General features: G+C 44.1%; 1 protein-coding gene across 5 annotated transcripts in view; it reads right to left on the bottom strand.

Moving 5' to 3' along the window:
- The window catches only part of Cfap70 (cilia and flagella associated protein 70), a 63,146-nt gene that overhangs the window by 18,706 nt on the left and 17,883 nt on the right, over positions 1-26,557 (bottom strand). For 4 of the 5 annotated variants that reach the window (XM_036199257.1, XM_036199259.1, XM_036199258.1 and 1 more), the window contains 11 exons: positions 25,691-25,870; positions 24,372-24,554; positions 19,972-20,066; positions 15,345-15,444; positions 12,222-12,356; positions 9,284-9,451; positions 9,065-9,145; positions 6,776-6,867; positions 3,968-4,028; positions 3,517-3,711; positions 1,023-1,154 (listed from right to left, as the gene is read on the bottom strand). In XM_036199257.1, the coding sequence (XP_036055150.1) occupies positions 1,023-1,154; positions 3,517-3,711; positions 3,968-4,028; positions 6,776-6,867; positions 9,065-9,145; positions 9,284-9,451; positions 12,222-12,356; positions 15,345-15,444; positions 19,972-20,066; positions 24,372-24,554; positions 25,691-25,870 (1,422 nt within the window). The remainder of the gene's footprint in view (positions 1-1,022; positions 1,155-3,516; positions 3,712-3,967; positions 4,029-6,775; positions 6,868-9,064; positions 9,146-9,283; positions 9,452-12,221; positions 12,357-15,344; positions 15,445-19,971; positions 20,067-24,371; positions 24,555-25,690; positions 25,871-26,557) is intronic. The other variant, XM_036199262.1, reaches the window with a different exon arrangement.

The raw sequence follows: 26,557 nt of genomic DNA, 5'->3' as shown, positions 1-26,557 counted from the left end.
TACCTATTCCAAGAAGACTGAAGTGTGTGAAAGGAAGGGTCGGATGGTAGGAACGACAAACCGTGAAGAAAGAGAAAACAAGTCAGAGGTTAGGAAGCGGCACAGCTGGCCAGAGACTCCGCACACAAAAAGATCTGATTTCGTCACTGTTCACATCAAGTAACGACTAACTACATGCAGGAATGCACAAAAGCAGTCGAGAAGCGTGCTGTACAAATACAGGCACAGACAGACAAGTGGGGAGAAAGAAGAGCACCTGTCACTGAAATGCAGGTTTTAAGCTGACAAGATGCTCAGTGGGTGAACGAAGTGACTGCTAATCCTAAAGACCTGAATTCGGTCCCTGGGACCCACATGACAGCCAGAGGGACCTCGGCCTGTGCATGACACCACAATGCACACACAAAATAAATAAAATGTAATTAAAAATTTAAAGGTGTAATTAATTGCTACCATCATCTTCACAGTAACAATTTAAACATAACTTTTAAGATACCCAGACAGTTTTTTCCTTATTTTGACTATCCTGAAGAAAATTGAGACTTGTGCACATTAACAAAATAAATTTTTTGTTTCATAATTTCCATAGCTTTTATTTAACAATTGTGCCACATTAAAATTTTTTTATTTTATTTAGGTGCCTGGTTATTTTGATGCATGCACATCTGTGTCTCCGGCTAGCTGAGGGCTTAGATGCCTTGGGAATTAGAGTTACAGCTGTGAGCCACCATGTGGGTGCTGGGAATCAAACTTGTGTCTTCTAGAAGAGCACCCGGTAATCTTAACTGCTGAGCTATCTCTCCAGTACTGTGTGACATTTTTGAAAGCTAGAGAACAAATTTTCCTGGGAAACTGAAAGAGCATGTCCCTTCTCCTCCAAATGTGTGGTCAGTACATTGTACAGAATAGACTGTCATCAGCGTTTGTTGACTAAAGGTAGAAAATAAGCCAAGAAGGCAGGAGTGTTTCAAAAGCAGTCCTGCTGTTCTCCAGGGGAGTGGGTGCTGGCTGTAAACACTTACCTGGTTTAGGGCCACATGCATTTGATCTACCAAGAACACATAAAGCTCACTGATAAACGTCTGTAGTTCCTCCTGGCTTTCAAATGCTGTTGTCTTCAAGTACTTCTCTCTCACAATCTTTACCACTGCATGCTGCAAAACACACACATTGCCTTCTGGTGACGCAGTTCAGCAGTGTGCTAACACCCAGATCTCTAGGGCATCAGCCACCAGGTCATCAGAACATGAAGTGATGGTCAGTTTCTCCTGTGTTAATCATGGCCCTCTCAGTTCACTAATGGCTCCCTAGTCAACATGTTAGTTTTGAAGGCATGTGCTCAAGCCTGGGTTGGAATGATTTTCTTGATTCTGTAGCATCACTAACAGGTGACCTGCAGCACTCATACCATGTGAAGAGGGTCGTGCAGCTGAAACCCTTTGAAGTAGGTTTGAGAGTTGTGACTTTCCCAGCAGCTGATTGTTGTAAGGGAGGAAGGGGAAACTCGGGTCTGAGGAGCTAGAGAATGGAATTCTGGTTTAAACACTGTCACTGTACAGCCTCCTCCTTTCTATCTTGGTACCTCGGTTTCCTCACTTGTTAAGTTAATGCACAGCTCCAGCATTGCCACCACACTTTGGACGGTGATTGAGAAGCTGGACAGAGGAACCAGAAGCACAAGTCTGAATGCTACAGAAAGCTGCGTGTGGTGGCATGGGCCTGTGAAGCCAGCACTAGAGGGGCAAAGCCAGGAGAGAGCCATGATTAGAAGCAGCCACGGTTATACAGCCAGACCCTGTCTAAAAACAAAATTATACAAATACAGCAGTCTTTCTGTATCCCTGGTTTCAGTTACCCATGCTCAACTCCAGTGTGAAAACAAGTGGAAAATTCCAGAAACAAACAATTCATAAGCTTTAAGTTGAGCGCTGTTCTGGGTGGATACACAAGTCTCACACTACATCCAGCTCCTTGGATATGAAGTGCCGCTTGCTCAGCATTCCATGCTGTAGAGTGCACCCATGTCCTAAGGACTCAGTAGACATGTTGTTATCAGATTGACAGCCAAGTACCACAGCATGAAGGTCCAGCAGCCTTTATGAACTTAATAAAGGCCAAAGCACCAGCAATGAGTGATGCCAGCAGCATGGATATACCCAAAAAAAAGCCATAAAATGCTTGTTTTAAGTGAAAAAAATCATAGTCACATACGCATAGGAAAAATATACAAGGTTCAGTAATATCCACAGTTTTAAAATATTATGTTTTATGTGTATGGGTGTATTGTCTGCATATATGCCTTTGCACCACATATGTGCCTGATGCCCACAGAGGCCAGAAGAGGGCATCAGATTCCCTGAGACTGGTGTTGCAGATGGCTATGAGCTTCCATGTGGGTGCTGGGATCCAAATGGGCCCTCCAGAAGAGAGGCTAGTGTTCTTAACTGCTGAGCGATCTCCCTAGCTCCTTATCCACAGTGCTGAGTGTTAGGATCCTGCCCTCACTCCTCAGGGTCTTAGGCCATACATCATCAGCAGGTGCTGGCGACTACATCCGTGCAGCCAGTGTGGTCACGTAATCTGCATCTTAAAAAAAGCTGGACACAGACTCCCACCCTCTCTCTTTGTTCTCTGCTCTCTGCTCTGCTCCCTCCCTCCAGGTCTGGCTCCCCTCTCTCTCCCCCACCTTCGCTCCTAATACAGCTTCCTGTAACTCTGGCAGTGGTGGCTGTGGCAGTCACCAGAGCCACCACCAGCGCTGATGATTAACCATCACTGAGCACCTACTGGGGATCTCAGAACACATACACCACAGGCAGTGGGCAGTAATAACAATAATAATATTATTATTATAAGATATAAGCACAGCATGTTGGTATGGCCTGGCAGCTACTGTTTTTTTCTTCCTCCCTAAGTCAGGTTATATACTAAACACTTTCATCGTATTAATACTAATAATAACCCCATGTGATAATGTTATTATCTCTTGTTGCTCAAAAATAATCCATCCCCAAAACTAAAAAATGCTTTAAAAGTGAATACCAGCCATCATTATTCATTACACTATCTTAAAAGACTTTTAGTTTTTTTTTTTAAAAAAAGCTTTAGGGTTTTGTTTTTGTTTGTTCATTTGTTTGTTTTGACAAGGCCTCATCATAGCCCAGGCTGGCCTCAAACTTGTTATGAAACCAAGGCTGGCCTTGAACTCCTGATCCTTCACCTCCTCAGAGCTGGGATTGCAGATGTGCAGCACCAGCTCTCAGCTCTTAATCCTGCAGACAAGGAGACTTAAAGGAAAGATATGGAGAACCAGTGCTGGTGGAGGGCGATGTCTGATCGCAAGTCCAGCCTAGCTTCAAGTGAAGATCAGCTCGCATTTGGAATAAATGCAGCATCATTTTTCTCACATTGTCTCCCGGAGAACTCAACCGAGCAGCATTAGCAGAAACTACTGAACACGTGTGTACAAAAGGGGCGCCACAGGCAGTCAAATAATTACAGGAATGCACGTTTCACCTTGAGCTGCTCTTTGAAGGCGAAGTACTTTCCCGAGCAGTTGAGCTCATAATTGAGCTGGCACTTGTGCTCCTCCAAGGTCTCGCTGTCCACGTCACTCCCCAGTTTGACCACCTGCTTCCCAAACATTCGGTGGTATTCATCCAGAATGGCTTTGGAGATGCTCTTGATCTGCGCATGGTAGTCACTCACCGCCTGGGAAAAGAGCGGATGGTCGTAAACCGGCCTTCAAGAGACCCAGACCATGGATTAGAAGTCCCAACCACGTGAGCTATAGAAACCGTCCTTTTCCACTGAGCCAGACTACACACTGTGTGTGACTCACTGGTCACAACAGAACTGAACAAAAGCCTGGAAAGCAGCAAAGAGCTCTCCCCCTCCTCTGGAAGCCACACTAAGACCTCATGCTGCCTTCAAATGCCCACAGCTTCGCCCTGGCATGGACACCTGCCTTCTGAGCTCCTCCTGTCCGGCGGGTGAGAGGTGGCCTGGGAGGTATCATCTCCTTGACCCTGCATCAGGAAAAGGCAACAGAAACAACAAGACCTTTGTTATCCGAGGCCTGTGCTTGTTCCTATTTCCCCAGAGCCGTGTAGAGGAGATCCGAGATCTGTCTCCTTCCTGCACTTAAGCATGGCTGTGCTCTCTCACACAAAACCCTAGATCTGGCCTGGTGGTGGTGGTGGTGGTGGTGGTGGTGGTGGTGGCACACGCCTTTAATCCCAGCACTCAGGAGGCAGAGCCTGGAGGATCTCTGTGAGTTCAAGGCCAGCCTGGTCTACAGAATGAGATCCAGGATAGGCACAAAGCTACACAGAGAAACCCTGTCTCGAAAAACCAACCAATCAATCAATCAATCAATAAATCCCAAGATCTGAACCCTAGAACAGGATAGAAGAAGGTGCTCATTTCAGCCCTGACCTTATCCTCACACCTTTTTTAAAAGTATTACTAAATGGCCTCTGTACTAAGGGTTGGGAAATAATGGGTATTATATCTGTCTGTGTTTCTGAAAGGACACAGATTTGGAAAATTAAGTTTCTTTCCACCTAGAATGAAAATTGTGTGTGTGTGTGTTTAAGATTTACTTATTTATTTTATGTATATGAGTGTTCTATCTGCATGTATGCCTTTATGCCAGAAGAGAACACCAGATCTCATTACAGATGGTTGTGAGCCACCATGTGGTTGCTGGGTATTGAACTCGGGACCTCTGGAAGAGCAATCAGTACTCTTAACTACTGAGTCATCTCTCCAGCCCCGAAAAATATATTAAATTACAATAATGCTATAAGGTTCTAAGAGAACATACAGATATGATTTACTGACATACATAAAATATGTATGATTTACTTGTTTGAGCCAGGCTGTAGTAGTGCATGCCTTTAATCCCAGCACTTGGAATGCAGAGGCAGGGGCATCTCTGTAAGTTTGAGGCTAGGATAGTCTACAGAGTGAGTTCCAGAGCAACCAGTGCCACACAAAGAAACCCTGCCTCAAAAACACCAAAATAAAAATATAAATATTTACTTGTTTTTATTCTACATGCATGAGTGCTTTGCCTGCGATTATAAATGTGCCTAGTATCTAAAGAGGACAGAAGAGGGCACTGGACCCCCTAGAACTGGAGTTAAGAGCAGTCGTGAGCACCATGTGGGAGCCAAACTCAGGTCCTCTGGAAGAGCAGCCAGCGCTCTTAGTCACCGAGGCAGGCCTCCAGCCCCATTTCTTTACAGCTCTTCACTATAAAGCAACAAGCGCCAAGATGCCGACCTTCCTTTACAGGAGACCTTATTCACTCTACCAGGACCGGCGTGGGGACTTGGCAGATGGAAGCAGGAGGATTGGAGTTCAAGGTTAGCTGCAGTCACATAGCAAGTTCCAGGCTAGTCTGGGCTTCTCGGGCCCATTTCCAAAACAAAGAAACAACAGAAAGAAAATACAGTAAAGCAGAAGAAAGAAGCTAGCTGCGAAGGACAAATCAGAATCTGCCCTACCTAGCTGTGGCCCTTCTCAGTCTCAGATTCCTGCCAAAACAGAGTGTACTGCCGTGAGTTCTTCACTTGTGGAACTGTTCTTTAATAGGACCTAAGTCGTTGTCTAGGACTGTTAGTGGTCACTAACTTTCACTCTGTCTTAATGGGCAATATAGCTACTGACTGAAAACATAAAGACATGGACCACTGTGCAGCAAAGGAGCTCCTTCTAACCTTGCTGGCAGCCCTCTAGGTCCCGCTCCAGACATGATATATCAATTCATTCAGAACATATAGTGAGTTCCTTCCGGCCACCAGGGCCTTTCCTGGGCTGGGGGTGGGGCTGAACTACGCCAAGAGCCTTGCCTGTGGGGCTTCCCTTCTGGTAGGGAAAGAAAACCACTATGACAGACACAGGAGAAGCAGATGGGGATGGTGCAGGGAGGCGGAGCTGAGTCAGGGCCCAGGCTGGTGCAGCAGGGGAGCACCCTTCCCAGGAAAGGCCTCATTGAGACCATGCTCTCTGGGCAGAGACCCCGGGAAGGGAAGGGCAAGGTCACGTGATATTCAGGATAGGGGTGGTTCAGGCAAAGCAGCGGCCAGTGTAGCAAATGAGCTTCAAGCTTGGTTCTCGCCTTTAATCCCAGCCCTCAGGAAGCACATGGCAGGTGGATCTCACATAGTGAGTCCAGGACAGCTAGGGCTACATAATGAGAGCCTGCCTCAAAAATAAAACAGACAGTGACAAAAAATGAGCCTCACACGTGAGGAACAGAAAAGATATTAGTTTGGTTGGACTGAAGAAGCAAGAACAAAGCACAGGCAGAATGATTCGGCTGTAATGTTTAAAAAGCAAGGTAAAAATGACGGAGGAGAACAGCTGATACTGCCCTCTGGTCTACACACACTCACAGGGTGAGTGCACATGTACACACGTGTGCACGCCGCAGTATACAGCACAGACACAAATATACACACCCACACAACATACATGTAAGGCTTTATAGTGACTCCCAGACAGATACCAGAGTATGAAAATACTGTCACAGAACAGTAGGAATCTGTTTTATACTTTCTTGCTCATGTCAACTAAAAAAAAAAAAATTAATGATATGTTGCAATGAGGAAACAATAATAGAATGAACTCTATCTGTTAAAAAACAAAAACAAACAAACCACAAAAACACTGTTGCTTAGGACAAGGGAAATACATTTGTTGGGAAGAACTGAGTGAGTGACTTCTTCATTCCTAAACTGTGCCAAATGGAGTAAGTGTCCCACACCTTCTGGCCAGCTCCTCTGGCATCCGCTTTGGAACCAAGGCTTTTTCCAGCTGGATCTCCAAGACAATGTATGTCCCCGCTTCTAAATATTGCTGCAAAGACATTTTTGTTATTTGCTAATCTCATAAAAAGACAGTAATGAAACATTTTTAGTAACATAAACTGCATAGGAAGTGTGATCTCTATGGGTCAAATACTTTACATGGGATAATAATTTGAAAGGAATAGAGCAATACGGGTTAGCTCATGGAAGAAAGTGTTTTCTTGTCTGTTCTTGGGACTTTCCACTCCAGTGGATGCTGCTGAACTTACTTTTAATTTTTTTTTTACTTATTTTCTTTTTGAGACAAGGTTTCACCGTGTTCAGCCCTGGTTGGCCTAGCACTCTCTGAGTGGACCAGGGCCCAGAACTCAAAGCAATCCTCCTGCATCTCTAATGTTACATGCACCACCATGCCTGGCGAACTCTTTCATACTTGTCTTGGAACTATTTTAAAGTGCGTCCCTCTTCCCTCCAGCAGTCCTCTGATGTACAAGTTTTGTCTTCAAATCCTTCTGTCTTCACACACAGACTTCTTACCATCCACCAGCTTTGACTGGTGAACGTGTGTGTCTACCCAGACTTATTTTTACCAGGATCCTAAGTACAGCTCTCTGTTGTATGGATGTTTCTTTTTGAGATTTCTCTTAGCATGTCAACCTTCCAAAAAGTAACACCTCAGACCTGAATTGTCTCTGACTTCTTCATCCATCTCCCTGTCCCCACAAACTCTCCAAACCCAACAACTCTGCAGGCTGCTGACTTCCTTCAACCCCTTCCTGAAATCAAACTGTCATCAGTGTGCAAGTGCACTGTAAGAAAGACTTGAGGTCTCTCTCCACCTTCTGTACGAAACCTGGACAAGAAGTCTGGCGCACGCCTTTAATCGCAGCACTCAGGAGGCAGAGGCAGGTAAATCTCTGTGAGTTCAAGGCCAGTCTGGTCTACAGAGCGAGTTCCAGGACAGCCAGGGCTGTTACACAGAGAAACCCTGTCTAGAAAAACCAGAAAAAAAGGAGGAGGAGGAAGTAGCAGTAGTAGTCATAGTCTGGCTTGCAACACAATATTTTTTTTTTAAGATGTATTGATTTATTATGTTTACAGTGAGTGTTCGGCCTGCAGACCAGAAGAGGGCACCAGGTCTCATGTAGATGGTTGTGAGCCACCATGTGGATGCTGGGAATTGAACTCAGGACCTCTGGAAGAACGGCCAGTACTCTTAACCTCTGAGCCATCTCTCCAGCCTGAGCACAATTTTTAATTCAACATGATTGCAATTCTATGAGTCAAAACCTTTGGCACAGGCAATATAGAAGGCTTACCCAGCACTCAATAGTTCCTGTGTCCAATGTTCAGCTCAGAAAGGGGAAGATGGAGCTCAAGAGTCTCCAGCAGAATGAAGCTCAAGCACCACAGCGAGCCTTTCCGGTTCCTGGCTCTCTTCCCCTCCCTTCTCTCTACAGCGGTTCTCAGCCTTCCTAACACTGCGACCCTTGAATACACTTCTTCACGTTGTGCTGACCCCCAACCATAGTTATTCTTGTTGCTACTTCATAACTACTTTTGTTACTGTTATGAATCGTAACGTAAATATCTGTGTTTTCTGATGGTCCTTGGGGGTCGTGAACCACAGGTTGAGAACTACTGATCTAGACCCTCTCTTTCTATCCCCCTATACCATACCCTGAACTGGTTGATATAATTTTTCTCTGTGTCTTGACTCAAGCTGGTCTTTGACTGTGGGTGGGTCTCTGTCTGCCTTCACTGGGCAGATTCATTGGGCGGAGCGTTGTCTTTTCGCTGTGTTTGGGTCCACCTGTTCTGTGAGGATTTCCCTGGGGCCAGTCCACCCTAACCATTATCTCCTCAGCCCAGCAAGAACTTCTACTCGTGTTTCTGTCACAGCAGCCACCAAAGTTCTGGGTTACAGTTAGAAAGGCAGCAGAGTCTGGGCAGAGAGCAGGGTGTCCTGAGGGCAGATGGACAAAGGTTGCCAGTGACGTGTCTGTGCATCCCTCCTGGTGCTTCATGTAGACTTAATGAGAGATAAAAGTTTAATTTGGAAAGGACCTTCCACAATCTAGTACCAGCTCACTTGAAGGTCTCAGTGAACAAACTTGCCCAAGGTCATAGACTAGTCACTCAAGGTGACTCCTGTCCCACCTCCAGCATTTCCCACTAAAGCTGTCTTGCTCAGTGAAGGTCTGGTGAAGCTGGTATTTCATTTTTGAAATGTTGACCATAGTTACCTGTCCTTCTAGGTTGTGGCTCAGAGGGGCTTCGCCATCCAAAGGAGTGTCTGAGCTCTGGGATTTTATGCTAGGTGCTTGCTGAAACAAAAAGAAACACCAAAGCTTGGAATCTTTCATGGACTCACAGTAGTAGGGACATTAAAATGCAAAATCCATCAAGACAAGTCACCAATGAGAAATGAACGCAAGAATCTACACAAGGTCTCGAGAGCCTACCAAATCCCCAGTCCGAGTCCGTCCGTCTAGTTCCTTGTCCTTCACTGGTTTCTCTTCTTTCAGATTCTTGGAAACAGGTTTGGACAGTGGAGAGTTAAGACCCCCTGCTTTATTATTGTGAGCCAGATGGTGCCCAGTGTCCCTGAATATGCTGAACAAACATTTGGTCTGAAAAGAAGGAATTGAACAAAAACAAGTCATAGGTAAGCAGGGACACCCGAGGGGGTAATTTCAGCATCCAGAGTAGAGACCTGAAGAACCTCATTACACTTATCACTTGTAGAACATATAAAATCACCACGGAAAATCAGCTGTCTCCATTATTTAAAGTACTAGGAGGAGCTGTACTTGGTTTTGATGTCCTAATTCTTGTCATCAGAAAGATTTTCATCTTTGAGACTAATTCTGAATCACTTCAAATAAAATAATTCATTTATGTACAAGAGGCAGTATTTGTCTAATTACTATTCACTTATCAATTATAATTGGAAGAATAAGACAAGTTTAAAATTCACAATAAAACCTTGGTAGGGTTCAAACCACAGTTGATTTTGTCATGTTTTCTAAGGGAAAGAAACCACTAAAAATTTAACAATAAAAATGCATTATGCAATCATTGTAAAGACAGGTGTTTTTAATGAAAATAGATTCTTCTCTCATATAATACACCCTTACCACAATTTCCCCTCCCTCCACTCCTCCCATCCACGCCCTTTCCCCACACCTCCTCTCTCCCACAGATCCACTCCCTCTCCATTTCCTCTTCAGAAGAGAGCAGCCTCCAAGAGATGACAGCCAAACCAGACAAAACAAGATACAACAAGACAAAGCAAAAGCTCTCATGTCGAGGCTGGACAAGGCAACCAACAGGAGGAAAGAGTCCCAAGAGCAGTCAAAAGAGTCAGAGACATACCCGCTCCCACAACAACACCAAGCCAGCCTCCATAACACATATGCAGAGGACCTGGGGCAGACCCATGTAGGCTCGGTGGTTGCTTTAGTCTCTGTGAGCCCTGCTTAGTGGATTTGGGGGCCATGTTCTCCTGGTATCCTCCATCCCTCTGACTCCTACAGTTTTTCCTCCCCCTCTTCTGTGGGGTTCCTGAATCTCCAAAAAGAGGGACCCAATGAAGACCTCAAATTTATAGTCTCTCTAAAAGACAGTTCTTTTTCTTTTTCTTTCTTTCTTTTTTTTTCTGTTTTTTTGAGACAGGGTTTCTCTGTGTAGTTTTGGTGCCTCTCCTGGATCTGGCTCTGTAGACCAGGCTGGCCTCGAACTCACAGAGATCCACCTGCCTCTGCCTCCCAAGTGCTGGGATTAAAGGTGTGTGCCACCACCGCCTGGCCTTAGATAGTTATTTTTCAATAATAAAGTTATGGAAGACCCATCATCCATTTGCACACCAAGCAAGTAGCAGACTTTTCCTTTAAAACAGAAATCAAACTTATAGAGATTTATCACTAAAAATAATTTAAATTTTCCAGGGCTACACACTGGGAAACTCTGTCTCAAAAAAAAAAAAAAAAATTAAATTTCATTGCCAGCCACAAACCCACTGATCCACAATGGTGTATTGCCTCCAAGATGTACTAGGGCAATGGTGGCACAGAACTTGTGGGAGTAACCAACCAATACTGACTGGACTTAAGGCCCACTCCTGAGAGGAAACCCATACCTGACATTGCTCTCTCTTTCCTCCATTCTCTCTACAGTGGTTCTCAGCCTTCCTTGAAATCTCTCCCCTCAGAGCTTAGGGAACCCAGAGGAAGAGGAGGCAGAAAGAGTGTAAGAAGAGCCAGAAGAAGGAGGACACCAAGGAAACAAGGCCTCTTATGAGAAGGTGACTCCCTGCCATCTTGTGGGATCTGGGGATCAAGCTCTGGCTGTCAGACCCGCCTGCAATGCCTCTACCCTCTAAGCCATCTTGCCAACCCAAGTAAAAACAGTAAGATAAAAAAGTCCATGTTCAGGTCTGCAGTGGTGACACACGCCTGTAATCCCAGCACTCTGGAGGCAGAGGCAGACAAATTTCTGTGAGTTCAAGCTCAGCCTGGTCTACAGAGCGAGATCCAGGATAGCCAGGGCTACACAGTGAGAGTCTATCTCAAAAGACACAGTCCATGGTTGGGGGCGGGGGCAGGGGCCAGGAATCTAAAACTGGAAAATTTAAAAAAATAAGATCAAATGTCTAGTTGGGCATGGTGGTGTGTCCTAGAATCCCATCACTTAGTAGGCAATGGCTGCATTCCTGCTGAGCTACTCTTGGCCTGGCTCCAGAGAGCAGCACCTAGCCCCAATCCTTCCTTTGTTTAACCAATACCTTTTATTTCTCTGAGAGTCTCCCGAGGATCAAAGGCCTATGCAAAACTTGGTTTAGGAAACTGGGGAAAAACCTTGGGTACCTGAGAAATCAAGGAATTGGCACTTTATCTCTGGGTTGCTTTGAAGGAACAGAAATCAACTGGCTAAACTGTAGATAGAAAATAAAAATGCCTGGGTGAAGGGAATGTGCTTCCTTCAGTCCTTCAAGGCTGGACACCCCTGCAGCCATGAAAGGCTGGATTCATTCTTAAGATGCCTCTGAGTCTTCTTTCCATGGATCCGACTGAACCCACAAACCTGTGCAAGGAAGGTTGCAAGTTCAAGAACAGCCTGAGCTACATACAAGAAACTGTCTATTATTACGAATGCAGTTACTAACCAGTGCCTGGGGAAGTTGTAGACCCAACTGGAATAACTGAATTGACACAGCACCAAAATGATGTATCAACATGGCTGTTTATACCCAAAGACAAAGGCTTCTCTCAGCAGAGGAGACTCTCTACAGTACACAGTGGTGGACGCTATACTGGTTCTAGATGTCAACTGAAAAGACGTAACCGAACACACATGTGGAGGAAGCATTAAGACCATACCCTTCACGAAATGTCTTCTCACCTTTTCAAAGACTGTACTGTCCAGGTAGGGGTGAACGTGAAAAGCCCCCCTTATCCTCCTCACCCCTGGGTACAGGAGGGGGACCATGTTGACATACGCCACACCATGAAACGAAAGCTGGTTTTCATCTTCAGTCTAGGGGATAGGAGCAGAGTGGTTAGAGCCACAGAGCAGAGGGGCAGACAGTGTGGGGCTCCGACTCGGAAGTTCAAAGGCTGCTCTAGCGACAAGCTCTGTCGGGTGACCAGCTGTGCATCTGGGCTCAGTCCCAGAGACACTTTGGGACCTGGCTTCATTTCCAAAATGGGTTTCACAACCACTGAGATAATGCATATTAGCAGTGTTGACAACATAAAGGCAGTCTCAGAATCAACTGGATAGATATTACAAATTCCAACCAAAAAGTCAATTTCAGTAAGTTGTTTCTTAGGAGAAAAGTCAAATTTTGTTGTTTTTTTTTTAAAAAAAGGATAGTAACAGAACTTACGGGAAATCAGATGATCTGAATCAAACTGCATTTCACAGACTCCTGTGAGGTGAGCAGGACCCTCCAGAGCATTAGTACCACTTCCCACTAGCATGCTTTCGCTTACCGCCTCAGCAGAGGGGACATGCTTTGCTGGGAAAGAGTCTGTATGCATCCAGGTTCTGAAGACCGCTTTAAAAAAATCAGCATCAGCGGCCACAGATTAAAGAAAATGTACTGTGTATCTGCAATACCTGATTCCATCCAAACTCTCACTCCAAAGATAAAGAGCCTGCTAACAAGCATATTCTAATATCATGTTTAATAACTTTATAGCTTTCCATAAAATATGCTAAGGGAAAAAGTCAAATTTTAGAAAAAAAACATTTAATTCTAAGCTTAAAAGTAATCTCTTTAATTTTGCTTGCTATAATAATAGTTAGATGCTAGATTAAAAAGTCCTTTATTTCCATCATAACATTTTGTGGCTTTGAAATCTAAGGGATGCTAACCAATATATGTTAAAATAGAAGAGGAAATAGTTACATGGTGATACAACTGTTTTGTAGATACAGTAGGGTTTCCTTATTTAAAAACTTCTCAGGAGATGGCTCAGGGCTACACTGCTTGCCCCACAGGTGTGAGGACAGAAATTTGCATCCCAGTGCACCCATCAATGCTGATCATAGGGAGCAAACACCAGAATCCAGCACTGGGTAGGTGGGGACAGGAGACCCTGAGCTGGCCCGCTCGATGGACCAGCGCAAGTGGGGAGCTCTGGGTTCAAGGTGAGAGGCGTGGCTGCAGCTCATAAGGTGAGATTTGATCAAGCAGAACCTCCAGTGTAAACCTCTGGCCTTCACACACCGGTGTGCACGTGTGTACATGTGCTCAAACATGTGTACCCACACGCAGACAGACACTCACATATGCATACATATCACACATAAGCAGCATTTTAAATGATTCTCAGAGTTCGGCATGGTGACAAATGCCCTTAATCCAAGCACCCAGGAGGCCGAGGAATCTGATCTCTGTTAGTTCAAGGCCATCCTGGTCTGCAGAGTGAGTTCCAGGACAGCCAGGGCTACACAGAGAAATCCTGTCTCAAAACAAAATGAAACAATTTTCATTGAACACATTCATTGTCCACGACATTGTGTTACATAAGGACATGTTTAGTCAGACACTCCTCTGCATGCTCCTCCCCCACTCCTCCCCTTCCCCTTCTTCCCCTTAGTTCCTCTTGTTCCCCTAAACATTTGGCGATGCTTCTACTTTGTCATATGTACAGATGTAACTGTATGTAGTATCTGTATGGGTCTGTATTAAATTCAAGAACTCTAAATGGCAGAAAATATGTATTTTTCTTTCTGAGACTGACTTAATTGGTATAATATGATTGCATCTATTTTCCTGCAAATGATATTACTGTATTCTTTTTTTGGGGTTTTCCTTTTTTTGGTTTTTGAGACATGGTCTCTCTGTGTAGCCTTGGTTGTCCTGGAACTCACTCTGTAGACCAGGCTGGCCTCGAACTTACAGAGATCCACCTGCCTCTGCCTCCAGAGTGCTTTGATTAAAGGTGTGTGCCACCACTGCCTGGCTGACATTATTTTATTCTTTATGGCTGAAAAAGTTCCATTGTGTATTTAGATTACTTTTTAAAGCCATTCTCGGTGGCTGAATGCCTGGGTTGGCTCCCTAACTGCTATTGTGAACAGTGGGACAATAAACACTGTTGTACCAGTATCTCTGTGATGTGTTGTCTTGGAGTCATTTGGGCAAATACTCAGTGTGGTACAGCCATGGCAGATGTCAGATCTATTTTTAGTTTTTGAGGAACCTCCATACTGATTTCTACTGTAGATGAGCAAATTTCCATCCCCACCAGAAGTACATAGGCTTCCTTTTGTTCACTGTGGTGGTAACATTTTTGTTATACAAAGGAGCCTTTCTCAAAACCAAATCAAATTGCTTAGATGTTTGTAGGCGCCTGCTGTTAGCTGTGTGCCACACTAGGTCCAGTGCAGGCTGTGAGGCAGTGTGACCCCACCCTCACGGAATTTATACATAAGGAGGAAAGATGAAACTGTACAGAAAACACGATAGAGGACATGCTCACAAAACTATGTTTTCCCAGAATCCTATCATATGAACAAGTCCAAAACATTTTGTAGGTAAGTCTAAATTTACTAGATTGAATTGTATTACTCACTTTGACATAGATAAAAATGACTATTGCTTATGGTACCTATGGTAAGAATATAACAAAGGGTCAAGAGGAAATAAGTGTCTGGAAATAAGGCTTGAACAAGTATTTGTGAGCAACAGGGAACTTCAGTGGCCAATCATCATCCAGGTTTTCCTGGAACATGAAGCTTTCAGTGAATACACCAAGAAAGTCCAAGGCAAAGAACCACAGAGCAGCTGCAGCAGGAAAGACAGCTGCAGAAAGTCAGATTAGACAAAGAATAACACGTTTAATTTAATTGGACACTTCTAACTTTAAAACTTGAGGTGAAGTCTCTCTGTTGCCTAGACTGCTCTCCAGCTCTGGAGCACAAATGACCATTGATTGTCTCAGTTCCCCAATTGCTGGGAACCATGGGCAGAAGCCTCCTCACCAGTTTTGTTTTGGGGATACACTTGTTTACCTTCTCAAGTTTGCCTGGTTTCCCTTTTGGCAAGGTGATCAAAGGCACTCTCGTGATCTCCACGGGCCAGAGCCGGCAATCAGCAATTCGCTTCTGGAAACTGTAAATTGAAAGCCAGCCCATCAGCACCACACTGCAAACATGCATCATTACAGTTTAACAGGAAATAGTCTTCTTCTTTAGAAAATAATGAGCAAAATGAGCTGGGGATATGGCTCAGTGGTAGAGTGAACCCTTGCCTAGTCCTGGGTTCAGTTCAAAGCCCTAAAAATCTATCGTCTAGAAAGTAATGAAATAGGTGTGTGTGTGTGTGTGTGTGTGTGTGTGTGTGAGAGAGAGAGAGAGAGAGAGAGAGAGAGAGAGAGAGAGAGAGAGAGAGTCTGTTTTATTAGCAGGTGATTTTCTGTTTGTTTTTGAGACAGTCTCACTACTATAAGCCCAGTCTCGTCAAACTCAGAACCCTTCTGTTTCAGCTCCTGAGCACTAGGATTACAGATGTGCACCACCATGCCGGGACAGTTTGCTAGTTTGCTGACTTAAAACAAATAAAGATTTATTTTATTATTTGTAATTATGTATATGTGTGTCTCTGTGGGTTATATGCTCTTCTGGAGCTGGGGTTCCTAGCAGTTGTAAGCTGAGGATGCTGGGAGCTGAACCAGCATCCCTTGGAAGAGCAGCCACTGTTCATAATAGCTGAGCCATCTCTCCAGCCCAGGGGTGGGGGTGGGGTTGATATTTTAAAACCTTCCTAGGTTTATAGATTTATAAAAATCTTACTTAAGTACTAACAATGTCAAATCACACATCTTTCAGTGTCATATGGCAATAGAAGCTTGATAGTAGGCTAAGGCAGGAGGATCACAAATTGAGGGCTGCACAGTGAGTTCTAGGCCAGTCTGGGATACACAGCAAGACCCTGTCTCAACAACAGACCAACCGCTGAAGAGGCTGGTGGGAGTGCATGCCTTTAATCTTAGCACTGGGAGGCAAAGCTGGAAGACAGTGAATTTCAGGCCAGCCTAGTCTAGTCTACATAGGGAGACCCTGTGTAAACAAAGAAACACAAACGGAAACATTGAAAATTGGAATGGTTAATCTTATAAAGTTTGCAGGACTTAGATTTACCACATAGAAACACATGCCCGGGTATATTTTTGAGGATGTTTCTAGACTGGCTTAACTGCACAGGGGAGACCCCCATACATGCTGAATGTGGGTGGCAGCATCCCGTGAACTGGAGTCTTTAACTGAAGAGAGGGAGAGGTGAGCAGCAGCATTCACTGTCTCTGCTCCCTGGCTGCAGACACGTGACCAGCTGTCTCAGCTCCTTCCTCTGTGCCTTCCCGCCAGGATCTGAAGGACTGGATCTTCACAGCAGGAGACAAAATAACCCTTTTCCCCTCAACACGCTTTTGTCAGAGACTTGTTGCAGCAGTAAGTAACATAAAAATGTTTGCATTCTTTGAACCATAAATCCCATGTCCAGTGGATTTCCTTAAAGAAATAACCAAAGCGTGCAAACACATGTTTGTGTACTATGTGGGTGAGTGGATGCCATCTGCTCTGACACAGCTTTCAAGGAGTCTCTGCTGCACTTACAGCAAGAACATTGGAATTTTTTTTTCTTATCTCCCTCAGAGAGTTGAGGTGAAGGGAAAACTGTGAGCTGAAGTTTGGAAAGACAGGGAAACACAAAAAATCAAAGCTGAGACCCACTCAACAGATAACCAAGGCCAGTACAGCAACCAGGGGAAAAAATCTTAATAGTAACTCTAACAAATTATTGGAGACTAAGAGTCAAAAAATACAGGGAACCCAGATGTAAGGGTTGTTTTCCTTATGGGTGTTAAATGCAGGAGTCCTGCAGGGCCCCAAAGGGGAGAGAAACCTAATGCTTTAAGGGCAGGGGTGGGGAGGCGTTGAAATATTCCTGAGTGTTCTTTATTATTTTTATTTATTTTGTGGGAGAGGTTGTTTTATTTTTGAGAAAGGTCTCACTATGTAGCCCTTACTGGCCTGGAACTTGCTATGTAGACCAGGCTGGTCTCGAAGTCAGAGTGAGTTCTACATTTGCCTCCCCAGTGCTGGGATTAAAGGCATGCACAACTTGAAGTGTCCTTTGTAAGAAAGGCCCGATCTTTAAGAGGAACTACCAGAGCCTATGTGTTCTGAGAAGACGGTCTGCAGGACAATTCCACCAATGTCCAGACTCCCTGCTCACAAAAGGTTGTGAGGGCAGAAAAAAGGACTATGAAACCCTTCTGAGTACAACAGCCCAAACCTACTAAAACACATAGAGAACTCATTCCCACGCCAAAATCTGCTGCCACAGCAACAGCAGGGCTCAGGCAGAAGCAGCCAACTGAGCATGGGCAGAAGCATGGATTTCAGCTGAGAAGCAGCAGAACAGTCTCGTCTTTACAGGGGCTCTTAGGTCAGGCCAAAGAAGAAACGGCAGGAGAAATAAACCGCAGGCCTGGAGCCCAGCTACAACTAATAGCCACCCTATCCAGCTCCTGAAGATCAAGACCAACCTCCCACTAAACTCCTAGTCTCAGAGTCCCTATTTCCCAACACAATGCCCAGATACCAGCACACAATGAAAGCAGCCCAGTGGCTGGGGGGTGGGGGGAGAGGAAGAACAGACCCCAACACGTTTTCCTCTGACCCCACACACGTGTGACGAAGAGGGTTTTATGAAATTTGATGCAGATGGCTTTGAAGACATGGTGGCTGAGAAGTGAGTCACCCAGTGATGTCTGTGGGGTCGAATGATCCCCACTCGTGGACCACTGGACAAGTGTCAGGCCCTGCACTCCTGAGTATCACACCCCACCTATCATGTTCATGAATGAATCTCATCTCCTGTCAAAGACCATCTGGACTCACTACAATTATCCAGCAAAAGGAGAAATTAAGGTTTTCTCAGACGAGAACCTGCCAGCAGCTCTGTCTGATAAGGAAAAACTATGCATGTGTATTAGTGTGCATACGAGAAGGGCTAAAGTTTACAGGGAAACAAAATATTCTGAGTCACAAATTCAAATCCATAGAACATGAGGAAAAACACCAAACATTTAATCAATTAAAGTAAAACAATGAAGACTTTGTCTTATTCTTTATTGATCTAACAGATGACTGTTCAAAATGACATGAGCAACAGTTTATCTTCAGCAAAACATTAGCCAATTGGGTTGGAGAGATGGCTCAGCAGTTAAGAGCACTGGCTGCTCTTCCAGAGGACCCAGGTTCAATTCTCAGCACCCACATGGCAGCTAACAACTGTCTGTAACTCCAGTTCCCTGGGATCTGACATCTTCACAACAATGCACATAAAATAAAGTTAAATAAATAAAAAACATTAGCCAATAAAATCTATCAATGTCTAGAAAGAATATTACACCACCAGGTAGAGACCAGAAGCACACCTCTGAAATACCTACCCAATGCTTCTATAGGTGTAAAACTACCCTGAAAAACAATCCTTTCGTTTTTAAAAGTTTTTTTTAAAAAACTGAGAACTGGGATTGCAGGCACACTGGCAAGCCTGTGTCTGTCATCTGGAACCAGCTCTCTATGGCAGAGGCAGTTATCTGGACAGTATCAAGCCTCCTGTCTTCCCAGACTCAGGGTGGGTGACAATGTGTCCAAATAAAGCAACATACTCTCTAGCATCCCTTTTACCTAGAGATGACCCATGAGACATAAATAGAAGTGATTAGGCTCTCGGTGGCTCTGGAGAACGTCGCCCACCAGCAGCAGCATGTACCCTTTTAAATCCACACACACTCCCTTCTCCCACCTTCTGCCAGCAATGGAAAGTGCAAGCCAGGGCTCTAGCCACCTTTTTAAAAAAATTTCATGTGCATGAGTGTTTTGCCTACATGTATGTATGTGCACCACATGCATTCCTGGTACCACCTAGGTCAGAAGATGGCATTGGGTTCCCTGGGACTGGAGTTACAAATGGCTATGAGCTGCCATGTGGACGCTAGGAATTGAACCCAGGTCCTCCACAAGAGCAACAAATGCTCTTATCTGCTGAGCCAGCTCTCTTGTAGGGAGCACATGCCATAGGGGAATCTGGAATGTTAGGCACACACAGTTGTTCCATGGAAAGGAATGCAAACCTGTTTTCCACCAGAAGGCTAGAGCACATTTTTTTCTAGCCAGCTCTGGACCCTCCTCCAGACCCTTCTCATAAACTTGTTTTTCTCAGTCAATCTTAGAACTCATCTTTCTGGAAGGTGTTACATGGACTTTACAAAGAGTTTCAACTCTTCTATCACATCTGATCTGTATTTAGTTTCCTTTGTTCCTCAAGGAGATTTAGGTATGCTTTGTTGTGTACATGAGATTGAGTTAAACACCACAAGAACAGTTTTTAACCAGATTATGCTGTGTTTAAATAAACCAACATTAGCCAGGTGGTGGTGGTGCACACCTTTAATCCCAGCACTCAGGAGACAGAGTCAGGCAGATCTCTGTGAGTTTGAGGCCAGCCTGGGCTACAGAGTGAGTTCTAGGACAGCCGGGGCTATGTAGAGAAACCATGTCTGGGGATTTCGGGGGAACCACCCCCCGCCCCTGCAGACTGGTTAGGCATGCTCTTTTCCGTCCCTACCTTGCCACTGCAGAGGGATCCAGGTAACAGCGGCTCTCCAGGTCCCAGACGATCCTCTTCTTGATGCATTCCGCTTGGTTCCTAAATTCTCTGTCCTGTGAGAGAATCAGATGAATTTTCTGTTTATTCTGATGGTCTGTGGGAGTTCTTGTATATGACATTTACCGCAACTGCTTGGACTATGAGATAATCTACCGAGATAGTGCTATGTTACCATCCCCGAGTGCCAAACATTTATGCACATAACCTCAGTCAGAGATTCTCAATTCAGGATACACATAAAAATCATGGAGGAGCTTAAAAAAAATAAAGATCACCCATTGAGTGGCAGTGTATACTTATTTATCCACTTTTAGAGGAGTCCTGAAGAGCTGGCCCCAGGCTGTGCGCACAAATCCACTGCCGTCTGCTCCTGATCAGGGCTGTGATGTGACCACTTCTCTGAAATGACAGACTCTGCCCTGGGTCTGTGAGCTGAACACTCCCTTCCTCTCCTGAGTTGCTTATGTCAGAATATTTTACCGTAGCAACAGGAAACGAAAGTAGCACACCACCATCATTGTTTTAAAGATCTCCAGGGGCTGTGTGTAGTGGCACATCTCTCTGTAATTCTAGTTCTGAGGAGCATGAGGCAAGAAGATGAGGTCAAGGCCAACCTAGTCAAATGTTGAGACTCAGTCTCAAAAAGAGTTATACAGATTTTAGTTTGGTTTGGTTTTTCGAGACAGGATTTCTCTGTGTAGCTTTGCACCTTTCCTGGATCTCACTCTGTAGACCAGGCTGGCCTCGAACTCACAGAGATCCGCCTGCCTCTGCCTCCCGAGTGCTGGGATTAAAGCCGTGAGCCAACACCGCCTGGCTTTGGTTTGGTTTTTGAGATAGAGTCTCACTACGTAGACCATCCTGGCCTCCTGGATGGCCTGGAACTCCCCATGTAGTTTAGGCTGGCCTCAAAGATCTTCTGCCTCCCAAGGGCAAGGATCAAAGGTATTCGGCATGACACACACCTGGCTCCTTTACAGGTAATTTTAAAGTGTGGCCAAGGCTGAGAAACAATTACGTAAACTAATATATAACGTAAGATCTAAATATATAAAATAAAATATAAATCTAAGGGAAGTATGAATATTCACTAAACAAAAGATGAGAAAAGACATTTCAGCAATTTTTAAATGTTGCTACTTTTGTAAAATGGCCTTTGAGAGGCCTTGGTGGGTTTGAGCCAAGGTGCCCCGTGGAGGGTGAGGGAGACACCGTAGAAAGTTATTCACACGGCATCCACAGTGGAAGAAGGGGAGAGGGGAGAGAGAAAGAGAGAGAGAGAGAGAGAGAGAGAGAGAGAGAGAGAGAGAGAGAAGGGGGGAGGAAAGCAGAGGTGTGCACACCTCACTTCGAGGAAGGAGAAAGAAGGGAGGTGTTTTATCTTAAAGGGACTTTACTATGTAAGATGACATCAGGATGCTGGGGGGGGGTCCCCAAGGGGCAGTTCAGAATGCTAACAGCTACCCTTATTACTAGCATATTTAGAGCCAATGAAAAGAATTCAACATCCTCATTTCACTAATTATTTTTCTGAATATTTCTACTGATGTTTGTCGACTAGAAAGAGAATCCTTTGCAGTCACTTTTCTATCATTTTCTGTGCCCTTGATAAATACATGTTGAAATAACAAGAAAAAAATTCAACTAAAAAAATCTTGATTATCATTAGTAAGGGAGTGAATAAGTAAATTAAAGTACGTCCACTCAATGTCCTATCATATAGCAACCACAAAAAGAAAACAAATGAACATTATTTTAATGTAGTGATGTGAAAAAATATTCAAGATACACTACGAAGTAAAACAAAGCAAATTGTATAATGGCCTGTAAAAATGACGGGGACAGTATCAATCTGTACGTACTAAGATCTATAAATATGTGAGGCAAACCGACATGTTTCCCTGCTCCTGATTTAAGCACAATCTACATACACCCAGTCCTGCAACAAAAACACCACCATGGAATAAACAGAGCGGTTTCCGGTTTGTTTGTTTGTTTGTTTGTTTGTTCGAGACAGGCTTTCTCTGTGTAGCCCTGGCTGTCCTGGAACTCACTCTGTAGACCAGGCTGGCCTCAAACTCACAGAGATCCGCCTGCCTCTGCCTCCCGAGTGCTGGGATTAAAGCCGTGAGCCAACACCGCCTGGCTTTGGTTTGGTTTTTGAGATAGAGTCTCACTACGTAGACCATCCTGGCCTCCTGGATGGCCTGGAACTCCCCATGTAGTTTAGGCTGGCCTCAAAGATCTTCTGCCTCCCAAGGGCAAGGATCAAAGGTATTCGGCATGACACACACCTGGCTCCTTTACAGGTAATTTTAAAGTGTGGCCAAGGCTGAGAAACAATTACGTAAACTAATATATAACGTAAGATCTAAATATATAAAATAAAATATAAATCTAAGGGAAGTATGAATATTCACTAAACAAAAGATGAGAAAAGACATTTCAGCAATTTTTAAATGTTGCTACTTTTGTAAAATGGCCTTTGAGAGGCCTTGGTGGGTTTGAGCCAAGGTGCCCCGTGGAGGGTGAGGGAGACACCGTAGAAAGTTATTCACACGGCATCCACATGGAAGAAGGGGAGAGGAGAGAGAGAAAGAGAGAGAGAGAGAGAGAGAGAGAGAGAGAAGGGGGGAGGAAAGCAGAGGTGTGCACACCTCACTTCGAGGAAGGAGAAAGAAGGGAAGTGTTTTATCTTAAAGGGACTTTACTATGTAAGATGACATCAGGATGCTGGGGAGGGGTCCCCAAGGGGCAGTTCAGAATGCTAACAGCTACCCTTATTACTAGCATATTTAGAGCCAATGAAAAGAATTCAACATCCTCATTTCACTAATTATTTTTCTGAATATTTCTACTGATGTTTGTCGACTAGAAAGAGAATCCTTTGCAGTCACTTTTCTATCATTTTCTGTGCCCTTGATAAATACATGTTGAAATAACAAGAAAAAAATTCAACTAAAAAAATCTTGATTATCATTAGTAAGGGAGTGAATAAGTAAATTAAAGTACGTCCACTCAATGTCCTATCATATAGCAACCACAAAAAGAAAACAAATGAACATTATTTTAATGTAGTGATGTGAAAAAATATTCAAGATACACTACGAAGTAAAACAAAGCAAATTGTATAATGGCCTGTAAAAATGACGGGGACAGTATCAATCTGTACGTACTAAGATCTATAAATATGTGAGGCAAACCGACATGTTTCCCTGCTCCTGATTTAAGCACAATCTACATACACCCAGTCCTGCAACAAAAACACCACCATGGAATAAACAGAGCGGTTTCCGGTTTGTTTGTTTGTTTGTTTGTTTGTTCGAGACAGGGTTTCTCTGTGTAGCCCTGGCTGTCCTGGAACTCACTCTGTAGCCCAGGCTGGCCTCGAACTCACAGAGATCCCCCTGCCTCTGCCTCCTGAGTGCTGGGAGTAAAGGCGTGCGCCACTGCCACCAGGCTAAAGAGAAACTCTGTCTTGAAAAAAGAAAAAAGAAAAGCAATTTTATCTGTAAGCTTTGCTATAATGCTGTCTGAATATTATTTCACCACCTTTGGAATCATCATCAAATGGAAAGGCATTTTCCCATCACAAATTGACTAATAGAAATGTAGCCCTGGGAATGTTTTATTGTTTTCTTTTAAGCACTTATTTTTGTTTGGTAAGCCTGCCCTGAAATTTGACTCCCTGCTGTCTGTACAGGAAGAGAGAGGCAGGCAGGTTCTGTCTCTGTGTTCCATCTGTATTGTTGTACTTATTTACTTTTGTAAATTTACAAAAAGGCATCAGGCAGAAACAGTGACAAAGTAACTACTTGAGAAACAAGATGACAGGGATTAGGAAGAGACACACACACAGGAGACTTCCACTATTCGCTTCTTAGTTTTAAATTTTGAACTGTATTATTATTATTGCTATATGTCCCCCCAAAGATCTCTGTGTTAAAGGCCCCCCAAGAGTGGTACTACTGGTAGGTTTGGAGCCTTTAGGAAATGAATCCTAATTGGGAGCTCCTTAGGTACAAAAGAGAGGGCAGAGCTCATCACAGAGCTGAACCTCCAAATGTGAACCAAAACAGATCTTTCCTCTTTATAAGTTGATTATCTTGGGTATTTCATTATAGTAACAAATGAATAACATACTTATCTACTCAAAATGAAATAAATGTAAAAGAAAGAGTAAATTGGATATAAATTATTCTGTTTGCAGAATTAGATGATACTGACTTTCACATGCAACCAGTTTTGACAAATGCCAGGTGTGTGTGTGTGTGTGTGTGTGTGTGTGTGTAAATTTCAGATGCACAAAGGGCATCTGTTAGTGTACGGTTTTTATCATGAAAAGTCTGTTCTCTCACCTCTGGGTGGTTGAGTTCTCCTTCTTCTTCCTCATAGGGACCACCCACAATGAAGGAGTCAGGAATGTTATTAGCTCCTGGAGCGAGAATGTTAGGAATGGGCCATTTTTTAGGCCGGGGAACGACTTCTCTCTCTCCTCCAAGCTTCAAGGTTCCATTCTTGAACACCATATGGAAGTCCTTCTAAAAGAGCAGACAGCAGATGTGAGGACACTCGCAGGGGCCTCGGCATGTGTAAGAAGTCTGCTTACTACTTTCCCGTCGAATTCTGGGTATTATTCCAATGATTATGGAGTAGGGGCATGTGCCCTTCATTCTGTTGGTGCTAATATATAACTCTGTGAATTATAGAAAACACAATAAAATGTAAATTATTCTTTTAAAAAGTGTTTCATTTATTAACTCACATGCATGTGCACGCATGTGCACAAATTTGGGAGCTGGTATTTTCTTTCCCTATGTAGGTCCAAGGGATCAAACTCAAGTCATAGGGCTGGGCAACATACCTTTACTCTTTAAGATATCTCACTAGCCCAAAGAAAAAAAGTAGCAGAAACCTGCAGTTGGAGCTGAGCCATGCACAGATGTGCCACACGCAGTCATGGGGTTGTCCCTGGAAGGGACAGCAACCATCCAGACTTGGCTTATTCCAGTTTTAGAAATGGAAGTAAGTGTCTCTGATACCCACCTAAATCCCCAGCACATGAGTGTTATGAAAATTTACATGCACAACTGTGTCAGTAGCACGGTGTAGTCATTAACTTATTGCACCTTGGGACTCCAGCAGGGACCTTCTGTGTTCCTGGATCTAGAGATCTGATCTAAATAATATCTGGAATTAAGTGGAAATGTTGTATAATGAGATACTTATAAAAAAAGCCATAAAATAAACCATGTATAAACACATCCAGAACTGGCAACTTTTAAATATGTTGCACATATTTTGGATCACAAGTATATAATGATTAATATAAATTGTGTGCAATGTATAGAGTGTGTAACTGGATATTGTTATGAAAATATACATGTAAAACAAAAATCAACGTTATTGTTTATTAAGTATACAGTGTTCTGCCTGCATGTGTGCCTGCAGGCCAGAAGAGGGCACCAGATCTCATTATAGATGGCTGTGAATAATCATATGGTTACTGGGAATCAAACCCAGGACTTCTGGAAGAACAGCCAGTGCTCTTAACCTCTGAGCCATCTCTCCAGCTTGAATGTTAGTTTTTAAGCCTGTTGGTAGAGTAAGTTTGAATTCAGTCTTGGCAGGGAGGAACATGGCCCATGCAGATATCTGGAAAGAAGAAGCGCTTTACCTCTCCAACTGATGGAACTTGCAGACCAACCATGTAGTTCTGCTGAGGCCCGACTGGAACAAATGACTCCGGCACAGAATAGGCAGCCTCCAGGGTGACCTTCAGTAGATTACTAGCTGAGACCTGGGCTGGGGTCAGTAAGGGCTCTGCCACAGATACCTTCACGTCAAGACTGCATTGCTAGGAAACACAGTGACGCCGCACTTAGGAGAACTGCCATAGGTCCTCACTGTCTTTAGTGACGTTATCTGCTACCACTGTTCAAGATGAGGTTAAACTCAACTATAAAGATAAACTTAAACTTTATCTTTCCCCAAGTACCAGGAGCTGAAGAAAGAGTCCAAGGAGAACTGGGGTTCTATTCTGAACGAGGGTCCTTCTCCCCACCAGTGAGGAAGGGAAACACAAACACACATGGGAGAGAGCTGCATGACTCCATACTGAACATAACTAGCAGGCACTCCTGAGTGCTTCCCCAGTCTGTATTTCCTGATTATGTGGGCTGTGTGCATGTATGATGCATGTGTATGTGTTCGGGCACATATGTGCCACGGTGAGCATGTGGAGAGTAAAGGACAACCTTGGATATTGGTCTTCACTTTCCACTGGGATTACAGGCCCATGTCTGGCTTTACATGGATCCTGGAAATTCGAACCTAGGTCCTCATACTTGTCTGGCAAGTGCTTTATACCTAAGCTATCATCATCATCATCACCATCACCATCACCATCATCATCATCATCATCATCACCATCACCATCACCATCATCATCATCATCATCACCATCACCATCATCATCATCATCATCATCACCATCACCACCACCATCATCATCATCATCATCATCATCATCATCATCGAACTT

The sequence above is a fragment of the Onychomys torridus genome, chromosome 9 (assembly GCF_903995425.1).
Source record: "Onychomys torridus chromosome 9, mOncTor1.1, whole genome shotgun sequence".
Classification (NCBI taxonomy): domain Eukaryota; kingdom Metazoa; phylum Chordata; class Mammalia; order Rodentia; family Cricetidae; genus Onychomys; species Onychomys torridus.
This window is presented reverse-complemented; position numbering and strand designations above follow the sequence as displayed.